At 34.3% G+C, this 11,698-nt stretch overlaps 1 protein-coding gene and 1 pseudogene across 2 annotated transcripts; one reads left to right on the top strand and one right to left on the bottom strand.

The window, feature by feature from the left end:
* Positions 1–579: 579 nt before the first annotated feature.
* On the top strand, positions 580–1,252 carry LOC136222867 (transcription factor MYB73-like; annotated as a pseudogene).
* Positions 1,253–2,149: 897 nt separating this feature from the next.
* Positions 2,150–7,045, bottom strand: LOC136224061 (protein DEFECTIVE IN MERISTEM SILENCING 3-like). 2 transcript variants are annotated; one of them, XM_066012290.1, is made up of 6 exons: positions 6,921–7,045; positions 5,967–6,068; positions 5,627–5,741; positions 3,248–3,485; positions 2,744–2,935; positions 2,150–2,669 (listed from the first exon to the last, which is right to left on the bottom strand). In XM_066012290.1, the coding sequence occupies exons 2-6, from the start codon at positions 6,051–6,053 to the stop codon at positions 2,348–2,350; spliced, it is 954 nt and encodes a 317-aa protein (XP_065868362.1). In that variant the 5' UTR covers positions 6,054–6,068; positions 6,921–7,045; the 3' UTR covers positions 2,150–2,347. The 2 variants fall into 2 exon arrangements, with proteins under 2 accessions (XP_065868362.1, XP_065868361.1); XM_066012289.1 differs by having other exon boundaries at positions 6,885–7,045.
* Positions 7,046–11,698: the final 4,653 nt, after the last annotated feature.

The following is an 11,698-nucleotide window of genomic DNA, read 5'->3' on the forward strand; positions in this document are numbered from 1 at the left end:
ACGCTCACTGTGGAGGGGAACGCCCAGATACTTCCCAAGAGAATCAGTAAGAGGAATACCTGAGAGATCACTTAATCTAATCGTATGATTAAAGTCTAAATAAATAAATTAATATGCCTAAATCTAATCATATGATTAAAGTCTAAATAAATAAATTAATGAATAAATAAATAGGTGAATAAATAAAAATTTCAAAATACCTTTGAAAAAAGAATTCACAATGAATTTTTTTGTAATGAATATTTTTCATTACTAAAATGATATTTAATTAAAATAGATAAAGGAAATAAATATTGTTTCCATATTCTTAAAAATATTCCATATCCATAACATCAACATATTCCTTAATAAAAATAATGATTGCAAATATATAACACTAATTTATAGGCTAAAAAATTTGAAAAAAATAATAAAAAATTATTACAGTGTATTGTCTTTGCAAAGATGTCCAAAATACCCTAATCACAATTGTAATATGTGTATAAAAAGGAGGGGAGAATAGCTTAATCAAACTTTATACCGGTCTCCAGAAGAAAAAATAGTTCTTTCTTTCCCCTATTTCTTCTCACTTTTCTTTTCATGGCTTCTTTCAATGGTGGAGATTGTATCAAAGGCCCATGGAGTCCTCAAGAAGATGATACTTTAATCAAGCTAGTTAAACAACACGGCCCCAGAAATTGGACTTTCATAAGCACCGGAATTCATGGCCGCTCAGGAAAATCATGCCCGTTACGGTGGCTTAATCAACTCTCGCCAGAGGTTCAGCACAGACCTTTTACTACAAAGGAGGATGATACCATTGTTCAAGCTCGCTATTCACGGTAATAAATGGGCCACAATTGCTGGACTGTTGCCTGGCCGGACTGATAATGCCATTAAAAATCGTTGGAAATCTACTTTGCAGAGAAAACGCCAGGCCGAGTTCTTGTCTGCATCATCCAAGTCTAACTTGACTGTCAAGAAGATGAGTCTTGACATTTCATCTGAGTCTAGGTCTGATTCCGGAGCGAAGAGGCTGTGTTTGGGTGTAGGAACGGATTATAGTTGTTTCAGTAGGGTGCCTGAGACAGTGTGGACTTTGTGTCCACCGGGGGATGGGTTGGTTCTGGGAACTGCTGTGGCGGAGAAGGGAGGAGAAGAAGGCGGAGACGTTGAGAAAGAGGAACAGGAGGAGAAATGTTTGCTCAATTTAATGCAAAAGATGACAGCTGTTGAAGTGAAGAGTTATATTGATAAATTAAGGTTAAAATAAGACAAGACTAGATTTATAAACTCTTCTTTTATGAGTAATAATGTTTTTAAGATAATTAGGATTAATATTTAACTGCATTTGATCTAATTCATTTTTCTATACATTTTTCGGATAAGTTTTTTTTACTACAAGATTATCATTATCTCGTACCGGTCCTTACTGCACACCACAGATCGAAAAGGATTGTTTCAAACCATTGACTTCACAAAACCAATTGCTCTTGGTAACTGAATAAGCTGCCCTTTTCACGAAAAGAAATTCGTAGCCCATTCAAAAATGATAACGGAATAGAAGACTTTTCCGAGTTGCTATCCTGATAAGGATTTGATTCCCCCTTCTAATATCATCTAGGATTGAACCTATCCTGTCCTCCCTGCATCTGAAGCGAGAGCAAATGATGTTGAAATCTGCAAAATACAACTCCAATCCAACTCAATTAAGATGTGTTCAGTGCAATACGTGAGGTGTGTTTGCAGAGGTTTGTGAGAGAAACTTAACAAACTCTTCCTTCTTTCTCTCCAAATTGAATCTTGCAGAATTCAATAGCATTTGCTCTCGCTTTAAATCCTCTGTCAACTTCTCCTTTTCCCATGTCTTCTGTTTGAGTTGATTCTCAGTTTCCATGTTGCTATCAGGTGGATTTGCTGACATGGAAGTTTGGCAAGAGGTCGCTCCTAAGACTTGAACCCGTGACCTCTCGGTCACACAACAACAACAATGTTTACAGTTGCGCCAAGGCTCACCCTTTGAATCGACCATTCTAGACAAAATAGGTATTTCTTTTCTTTTGTATGATAGTTGTACAAAAATTGGGGGAAGAAAAATCCATGCACCAAATATAATGAGTTGAATTTGGAAGGTCATAGGCTAACGCTATGAACCGTATATGTGGCCTATTATAATCGAATTATAGCACATACATAATTCTACAATGTATCATGATTCAGAAAGACATTTCTTTCTTAGTGCATTTAAACTACCTACATGCAGAAAGAAAATTCCCAAATACCACAAAAGGAGATGTTGTAAACAAATGAAATTCACCATTAGATCCAATTGGAAGACAATTTCATGTCAATAATGAAAGCAAAATACTTACCGATTCCCCAAGGAAAAGAAACCATTAATCTTAATAATCCCTCCATCCAGTGAAATTGCTCCATCACTTATAAGTGGAAGAGCTAGTAGCATCTCCTCCCTACTTTTATAAACTTGCAGGTGAGAAAAGAGGCTGTAAAATAGAGTCTCTCTGAGGCCATAGACATCAGATACATACAACAAATTCATGTAATCCACATGGATCATGTTAACAGCGAAACCAATAAATCCAGGTGGGCACTCGCCATTAGGCAATTTTGGCTGTAGAAGATCAAGCCTTCTTTGAGGATCATCATCCACAAATTCACCACAGTAAGGTCTACAAGGGAAAAAAAGTTTGTAATTCAAGAGCTGAATTCCAAACAGCAATAAAGAAAAGAAAGAGATACATGCCTTAAATTTTCGAGACAAATGACAAGAAATCGACCATCCAGAGTCCGTCCGATAGTAGTACCAAAGCCTCGAATTCCAGAATCACTATTTATATGGCCTTCCTTGTCATAAGTTTCAAGAGCTTTAACACCTTCATAAGTCTTGCAAACAATTCCTAGCATTGTCTCTACTCCTAAGTACTCTGAAAGAAGTCTGCAATTAAGAAAGAATAAGTAAAAGTAGATTGAAAATAGTGCAGATAACTAAGAACAACTGCATTATCATGCAGCTCTTTAAAGAAAAGATCAGTGTGGCAGTAAGTACAGAGGCATTTCACTGATTGAAAATAATAAGAGCTCTTGGAATTGTGGAGTACATAAATTAACTGACTACATTAGAACCAGGAATAGTATGCTATATTAGCAAGGAAACTAATCATAAGACTTATTTCATAGAAGAGGAAGAATCTACATGTTAGATAGATAGTAAATATCAATAGCAGATAACATGCAACTTCAAACTAACCTGTTAAGATTATCATCATCCACCTTACCCAGAGTAGCAACAATACCAAGCACATCCTTAGTGAATCCGAGTTGAGGTGCATGAGTACCATGGCGCGTTGTCAGCTGACACAGAATGCCTGCAGCAGAAGTTTCATGCTGCAGAATCTGATTTACTGTTTCTTCCTCACTCTGATTGGAGGAATGGCTTTCACTTTCACCACTAGGAGGTCTTGCGGAGTGATAATTACCAAGAATAACTGAAAGGAAACTTGTCAGAAGCAAAAAATGAAAATGGAAAAAGAGATATTATGCATCACAAATGATTATACAGATAAAATCTCCAAACAATTCTAGCATCTAAAAGTAAATCCTTCCATTCGGAAACACAGACTGGAAGTTGAGATAAAAAAACTGCGCACACTATAAGTTCTGAGCTTTGGATTGAGTTATTGGTCCTTGACTATGAAATCAAGAAGTAAATCTGCTTTTCTTTTTCGACCTAGCTTACCTATAATGAGAATTAATTTCGTGATCTCTGAATTTGTTTTTCAAATGATGCTTACTTTATTAATGATAAACACTTCCCTGTTATAACTTATAAGAGTACAAAAGGCAGACTTGAACTAGAACTCCTGCTCATATTATAATTCAAACTTCCTAAATAAAAATTCTGAAAATAAAACCATGCCCCTATTAGAATTAAAACTTCCTAAATAACAATTCTGATAATAAATTCCTACTCCTCAAGGACTAAGACTTCCTAAATAACTAACAATTATGAAACTAGTAAGTCCTAAACCTAATCAAAATAACGATTTATTATGATATAGACTAGCTACAACAGTTTTAACATTGTCTTCCAATACAAAAATGAGTGTGATCTCATGCACAAAGATGATAACTGGAGCTACTTCACCAAAGCATCAGTTGGTGATAGGATCTTCATCATCTGGTTCTAGTAAAGGTTCCTCCAGTCCTTCCAGCCAGTGATATCTTTTATACTGATGTCCTCATGTATACGATTAGTCATAATTATAACAAATCCCCTTAGTCTTTCGTTTCTCTAAACAGTCCTTCCACTGCTGGCCAGCAGTACCATCTTGATAATTTCTCTTTTTTCATATAGCCTTGGTAATTCAGCAGATTTATGCAACTCTACTTCGACCACGATTGTGCCTTTCAACAGTGTGTTGATGCTTACAAAAATTCTCACACATATGCAACCAATACACCCTTGTGGTGGGACCCCTCCCCGGACCCTCGCTCAGCGGGGACGCGTAATGCGACCGGGCCGCCCTTTTTTTTTTTTTTTTATGCAACCAACCAGCTCAAGGGATCATACGACCCATCAAACTTAGGAAATCTAGTTTCGAGAATTTTTGAAGCAGACCTCCTCTTGCCGTCGTATTCTACTGTCCACCCCCTATCTCCTTCCTTGTTGTGCTAGATTGCCACTCTCCTCAATGGTTTCTAGTTGGAGTACCATGGCCTCCACCTTTGGCCTGTCTTTGCAGTATGAAGCTCAAAAAGGCTTCAAACTGTTTTTCCAGATTACTTGACTCACCCATAACTTGCTCTAATACCACTTTGTTAAGCTCCTGAGTTTTGGATCAAATTACGAGTCCTTGAACCTTGAAATCAGGAAGTGAATCTTACTTCTTTTTCTTTCGAGATAGTATGATGAAAATTAATTAATGCAGTTCGTTAGAGAGAAACCTGGATCTCTATGATGAGAACTCCTGACCTCTGAATTTGTTTTTCAAATAGTACTTTACGAATGATAAAATGGTTCCTTTCTATAAAAGTACAAAAGGCAGACTTAAACTAGTATTCCTATTCTATTAGATTTAACACTTCCTAAATAAAAATTCTAAAAATAAACTACTATCCTATTAGAATTAGAACTTCCTAAATAATAGTTCTGAAAATAAACTCTTATTTCTACTAATACTAAGACTTCCTAAATAAATAATAATTCCGAAAATAACAATTTCTAAATAAATTTACTCTGATTTGGACTAGCCACAACAGTTTCCTAACAACATCATTTTCTGTTTATATCAGCAAAAACTTTACTGAAATATCTTGTCTAATTAAATTGACTAAAACATTGAAGGAAACAGTGTATATGAATGACAGATCTAAACATTGCTACCACAGTACTTAAAGCACCTGGAGAACCAAGAATTAATGGCCAACAATTAAAAACAGGTGACTCAGTTGAATTTGTTAGGTAGCTACCATGCTTAAATTAAAAACAATTACACTACACAACATAAATTTGTTCATAGATGTGCTTGTATCCAAGTGAACATCACATGCAAATACTTCTTAGCTGAGTAATCTTCAAGAAGAACTAATCCTCTAGAAGAGGCACAAAAAATAAAATTTAGCATACCTTGCAGATCAAGTATTGAGTCTTCTAATTTGTTTCGTTGACTTTTCAAAATTTTCAAGTTATCCTCATGCTGCTTGATTTGGATTCTTGCTGTGTGTAGATCATCTTGAAATTTCTGCAAAGGTTACAATTTAACAATTAGTTCTTTGACCTACTTTACATTGTAAATAAGCTATAGTAACTTAAAGGATGTCTAAAAAAATACAAATTGCAATGTGAAATTTCGGCTTTTTTTTTACAAATGTCAACTCCATAAAAAAAAATATAAATAACAGAAGAATTGCTTTTGATTTACACCCACATCACAACAAAATGTAAAGATCCTATGCAAACTGAAAACCTTAGAATTGTATATGACGGATTGGGCTTGCATAGAACAACCATTTTGCATTTCATTACTTGGGATAATAGTAGCTTCTTCTTCCATCACAGCTGACAAATCCTGCGGAAACACTCTATGTAAGAATTACAACTAAAACAAAAGGATCGACTTAACATTTACAACTATGAACATATCATCTCAAAGAGCAACATGACACTATGTTCCTTATACAAATAGGTAAAGCAAGGCACATTTGTATGCATCACAGTGCACCTCAAGAAACAATAAAAAGCCGACAAACAAAAACCATATTTACTAATAATGGAAATAGTCATAGTAATCTTCTGAAATCTAAAGATGATAAAAGTCTAAAACATATGAAGCCTCAGATATAATTTCTTTATGGTCTCACTGCATATAGTGAACAAATTAAAAGCCTTCAAAGCTTATGCTCCCAAATAATATCCTAATTATTGGAAGATGAAGTCATCAAAATTAGCTGCAAAGTTTAAAAGTTCTCTGCCATTCAAAAACAAGGGCTGGCAATATAATTTCTTTGATAACAACCATGCGAGCATATACATGGCGTCTACTCTTCTACATGTCAAAATTTTCAAAATATAGTTCACTGAGTGAAGCAAAATGAATCCAGCCACACTAATCACCATCCTTCTTAGGGTCTCGAAATTTATCATATGCGAGTATTCCAGTGATTAATATGAGATACGGTACGGCGGGGATACAGCAAATTTTATATATAATTAATAATATATATATCATTTATAATGAAAATTCAAAAGATACATAAATATATAAATCACAAATCATATTCATAAAGTGATTATAAAAACACAAATAATACTCTAAAGTCATTATAAAACCACAAATAACATCTATAATATTAACTAATAAGTAATTAATTCATAGCAGATCGACCAGATGAGAGGAAAAACTCGATCAAAGTAGATTGACCAGATGAGAGTGATCGACTTCAGCAAAGCAATCGAGGAAGACAACTGATTGCACAGAACCACTGAACAGAAGAACTCGATCAGATGAGAGAAAAGATTTAGGAATTTCAATTTTGTTACGGTTCAATGCATAGCACAGGAGAGATTTTCAATTTTAGTTTAGGGTTCAATCCATTTCCTGTCGGTATATACTAGTAATCCTGGGGTTATTTCATTTTAATCCATATATTTTCTGAGTTTTAAAAAAACCCTTATACTTTCATAGTTTTTTTAAAAAAACCCCTAAAGTATCCCCGAAGTGTCCCCGAAGTGTCCTCCGCGTATCCCATCATTTAAAAAAAAATCATTGTAGCATCATTTTTTGATGGGGAATCATTTAATAAAATAATATTATTTATTTTCTTTTTCATTTATTTTATTATACATAAAAACCAGAAATCAAGAATCATTTAACACTAATAATCAATCCATACAAAATCATTTAACTCTAATAATGATGAAATGGGTTGGAGTAAAAACATTGTAGCAACATCAAAACAGATAGAGAATATGATGAAAACATGGTTTGATGCAGTAAATTTGATGAAATGTGTTGGAGATGGTCTAAGCCCCGGTTAGTTGCAAACTGAAAAGAACTGTTCATTAAACCCAAAACGCAATATTACCATCCATAAGTGGTTCAGATCAAGGCGGTTAGGTTTTGACAACAACAAATTTAACTTGTCAAAACTAATTTGTGTGACTCACTTATATACCAAGTAAAACAAAATTATCTTGAAATTATCTGATTATGGATTTATAAACATCCATGCAAAACAATTTTTCTTAGAAAGAGAGGAATTAAGTCCAATTTACATTAGAAAATTTGAATTATCCCAATGATCAAAGAAAATTAAGCAATTAAAAAGAACCAGACGAATTCCATCTTAAATTACAAAATGCACAACTGGAAAATTATGGACCCTAATTTGGTCGATCCAACAATGAGCTTACCCGGAAATATAACTATAGAATTCCTGAGCATTAAAGACCTAGGATGGGCAAAGAATAAGATAATAATTTAAATAGTTATCGAGTTTTGTCATTGTATTATACTATTAGGTAATTGTGGTTTCCTAAATAACTACCACTATGTTTAACAGAGGCGATATACGAGGTGATATAGGGATAAAAAGTGGCTCTTTATATACGTTGTTTGTTAGAGGGGGTGTACAAGGAAGGATAGATGGGTCGAACTCCAATTAATTTTATTTTTTTTAATTTATAATCATAATCAATGTATCTTCCACATGATTTTTTTTAATGTGAGACTAATAATAGTAGACTGGCTCTCTGAACTCGTCCATAATTGTTTTTTAGCTCCCTGAACTTTGCAAATGTCTTACCAGCTCTCTAAACTTGCTTATTCCGTAACAACTGAATACAAAAACCATAATACTAATTCATCAAATTGTCTTCTCGGTCATGAATCTTGTCATCTACACTTCATACGTGCATCATTTTATCGGTAACAAATCACAAACATATGTTGGGATGTGAAAAAAAATATACTATCTTTTGTACAAATTGGACAAAACAATTCAAAAATTTCACCAATTTATAAATTTGCTCTTGGCTACTAACGTTAGGGGTAAAATTGCACCATTTTACACGTTGAGGGTAAAGTTACTCCTGACCCAAAATATTAATGGTATTTTTGCTCCTTAACCCTACTAACTCTGGTTCCTCAATATTTTGAAAGGTAGGGGAAGAAAAAAATTACCTCACAACTAGATGAAGATGTATTTTTAGAATTTAGGTTTAATAAGTTTTGGTATTTATTTGGTACAGAATAAGCAAGTTTAGGGAGCTGGTGAGACATTTGCAAAGTTCAGGGAGCTAATAAATTTTTATGGACAAGTTTAAGGAGCTGGTGATACGAAATAAGCAAGTTTAGGGAACTGGTGAGACACTTACAAGTTCAGAGAGTCAATCTACTATTATGGATAAGTTCATGGAGCTGGTGATGTATTAGGCCTAATTTTATTGACCTATTTCAAAGCTTAGTAACCAATTCACAATATAAGCTCAAAAAAGTGAAAAGACTAGTCAGACTTGCCACATATCATTTGCTTAAATATAACCGGAATCTATACTATATACTAAATTTGTAGTTAATAGTACTGATGTATCATCTCTTGAAGATATCTATGGCCGGACGTGCCATTTTCTTAAAATATTGTAACTCTTCTTCTTCACAACTTTTCTCCTTAGCTTTGCATGACCATGGTGATAAACCGTTCCCAAATAATTACCCACGTTCTCAATCTACCCATTCTTTATCTATTCAGAATACACGTTTTATTGGTAACTGCTTTTCTTCTTCTTCATTTGCACTTTGTTTTCTTCATTTTATGTCATACTTCTTCTCGAATTTTGATTTCATTTGTTGTCGATCTGTGTTTTCTAACCGTTCAAATTTGTTATCTTCGAGCGGGGAGTAATTCCAAGAGACGCTTGTTCAAAGAAGCTCGGATCTAGTAATCTTCACCTACCCCCAATGTATATATGGAATCTACACCATTATTTAAAATACATAAAATTAATATGATTATTTTTGTTTGTATATGTAACTTCTTAAATAAATTCAGTAAGTAACACCATTTTTCCTAAAAAATGAAATATTATAGATTTGTTTATTTACAATTTTTTTTAGTAAAAATGGGGTGATGGTTTAGGGAAAGGCCGGACATCCCGCAAAGGAATAGTATACAAAGGAATAAAGAAACAAAAAGAGGAGAACAGAGCAAAACTAAATTCTAAATTGTTCAATCAAACTATAATCACCATAAATGAAAGAATTCCAAAATGAAAGAAAGGTATCTCCGTTCGCGTCCCGTTAATCCCCAATGGGGATCCCCATTATTCCATGTGATAATTGATTTTTTGGATGATTTTAAGTACATTTTAATTAGGTGATTGATTGTTTTCAATTTTTAGTTTTATTTTTATTTGAAAATTTTGAGAATGCTTGTTAATATTTGGTATTATTAGCTACTGTTTCTTAAACGTTTTGCTTTTACGGATTTTTTAAAACGGTGATTCCCCACGGTGAATAGGGAATGAGAAATGTGAATAACTTTTTTAAAACATCTCTAAACTGGATATGGGATCCCTGTGGGGACGGGGATGGAGATCAGGGGATGGGAAATGCATTCCCCGACCCATCTGGTTTACATCCGTAGAGAATTCTTGCAGCAGCAGATGAAATCTCTGCTTCCACTTGCTCTACTATTATTTTGTATAAACTCAGAAACAATCCCGTGTAGGCTAGCATCATCACCTATGGAATGTTCAATTTATACAAACGAAAAGTAAAGTTTAAGTTCCATATAAGAAGGTGTTTCATCTTAGCAAATTACTAATTAGCATAGATTGTCTCACCACATCTTGTGAATTGCCATTCTTAAGCCAAACCTATTGTAAACAAAAAACTGAAATGAAAGGTTTTGGACAATTTTGACTTCATTTTTATTTTCACTATAAATCCATTTCAATATAAGAAAAAGTTGTAAAAAAAAACATTTATGAAACCTGTTCTAGAGCTAGTACATATTCTTCATTAGACAATTAAATAATAGTAACTTTGTAAGGATTTTATAAAAGGACAGGTTCACACTGAGCTCATGGAATTTTTCATTATGGCATATATATTCATCTGAATTAACACACTTTCTTCTTTGTCTATGTCATAGGGATGAAGGCTTAAACATTGTACTAACGGTGACACATAATATTAATCATAATAAAGCAAATGGATCATAACATGAAGAGACATATATATTTTACTAAAACTATTATTGGATCTATATTGATAATTTTCATGATAGAACTTCCCATAATTAAACAAGATAACATCTTATTAATATTGATGTTCAGTCGAGATATGTTCAGGTGGTGATCCAGGTCCAGGGTTATGAATTGGGTTTTGTGCCCCAGGAGTTTCTCTCAAAGAATGACTGTTTGTCGGGAGCTGGGGTGGTTCTCCAGGTCCGGGGTTATGAATTGGGTTTGGTCTGCTAGGGGTTCTTCTGAAAGAATGACGGCTGTGATGAATTGGGTCAGGTCCACCAGGAGATAGTCTAAAAGAATGACCATAAACTCGGCTTGACTGTTCATGATCAGCAGTAATGAGTTGGGATGGGTGATGAATTGGGTCTGGTCCACCAGGAGATAGTCTAAAAGAATGACCATAAACTCGGGATGACTGTTGATGATCATCGGTAATGAGTTGGGTTGGGTGATGAATTGGGTCTGGTCCGCTAGGAACTTCTCTAAAAGAATGACCATAAACTCGGGTTGACTGTTGATGATCAGCTGTACTGAGTTGGGGTCGGTGATGAATTGGGTCTGGTCCGCCAGGAACTTGTCTAAAAGAATGACCATAAACTCGGGTTGACGGTTGATGTTGAGCTGTAATGAGTTTGGGTGGGTTATGAATTGGATCTGGTCCGCCAGGAACTTGATTGAAAGAGTGACGGTAAACTTGAGGCAATTGAAGAGAAGGATTTGCATTAGAAACTTGCACAGTTAGAGCATGAAGAAGAATGAGCATCATAGCTCCTATTGTTGATAAAATCATAATGGATAAGTGTATTGCATTAAGATATCCAATTAGAGGGATATATATACAAACACTGAAAATCTTAGAGGATCTGATATAAAACCATGAATTGCAAGTATACAGAATTTGAGTTTTATATTTAGCAACTTGGGTCAGAGGAGATTTAATCCCTTGAA

This window comes from Euphorbia lathyris, chromosome 3 (genome assembly GCF_963576675.1).
Source record: "Euphorbia lathyris chromosome 3, ddEupLath1.1, whole genome shotgun sequence".
Taxonomy (NCBI): Eukaryota; Viridiplantae; Streptophyta; class Magnoliopsida; order Malpighiales; family Euphorbiaceae; genus Euphorbia; species Euphorbia lathyris.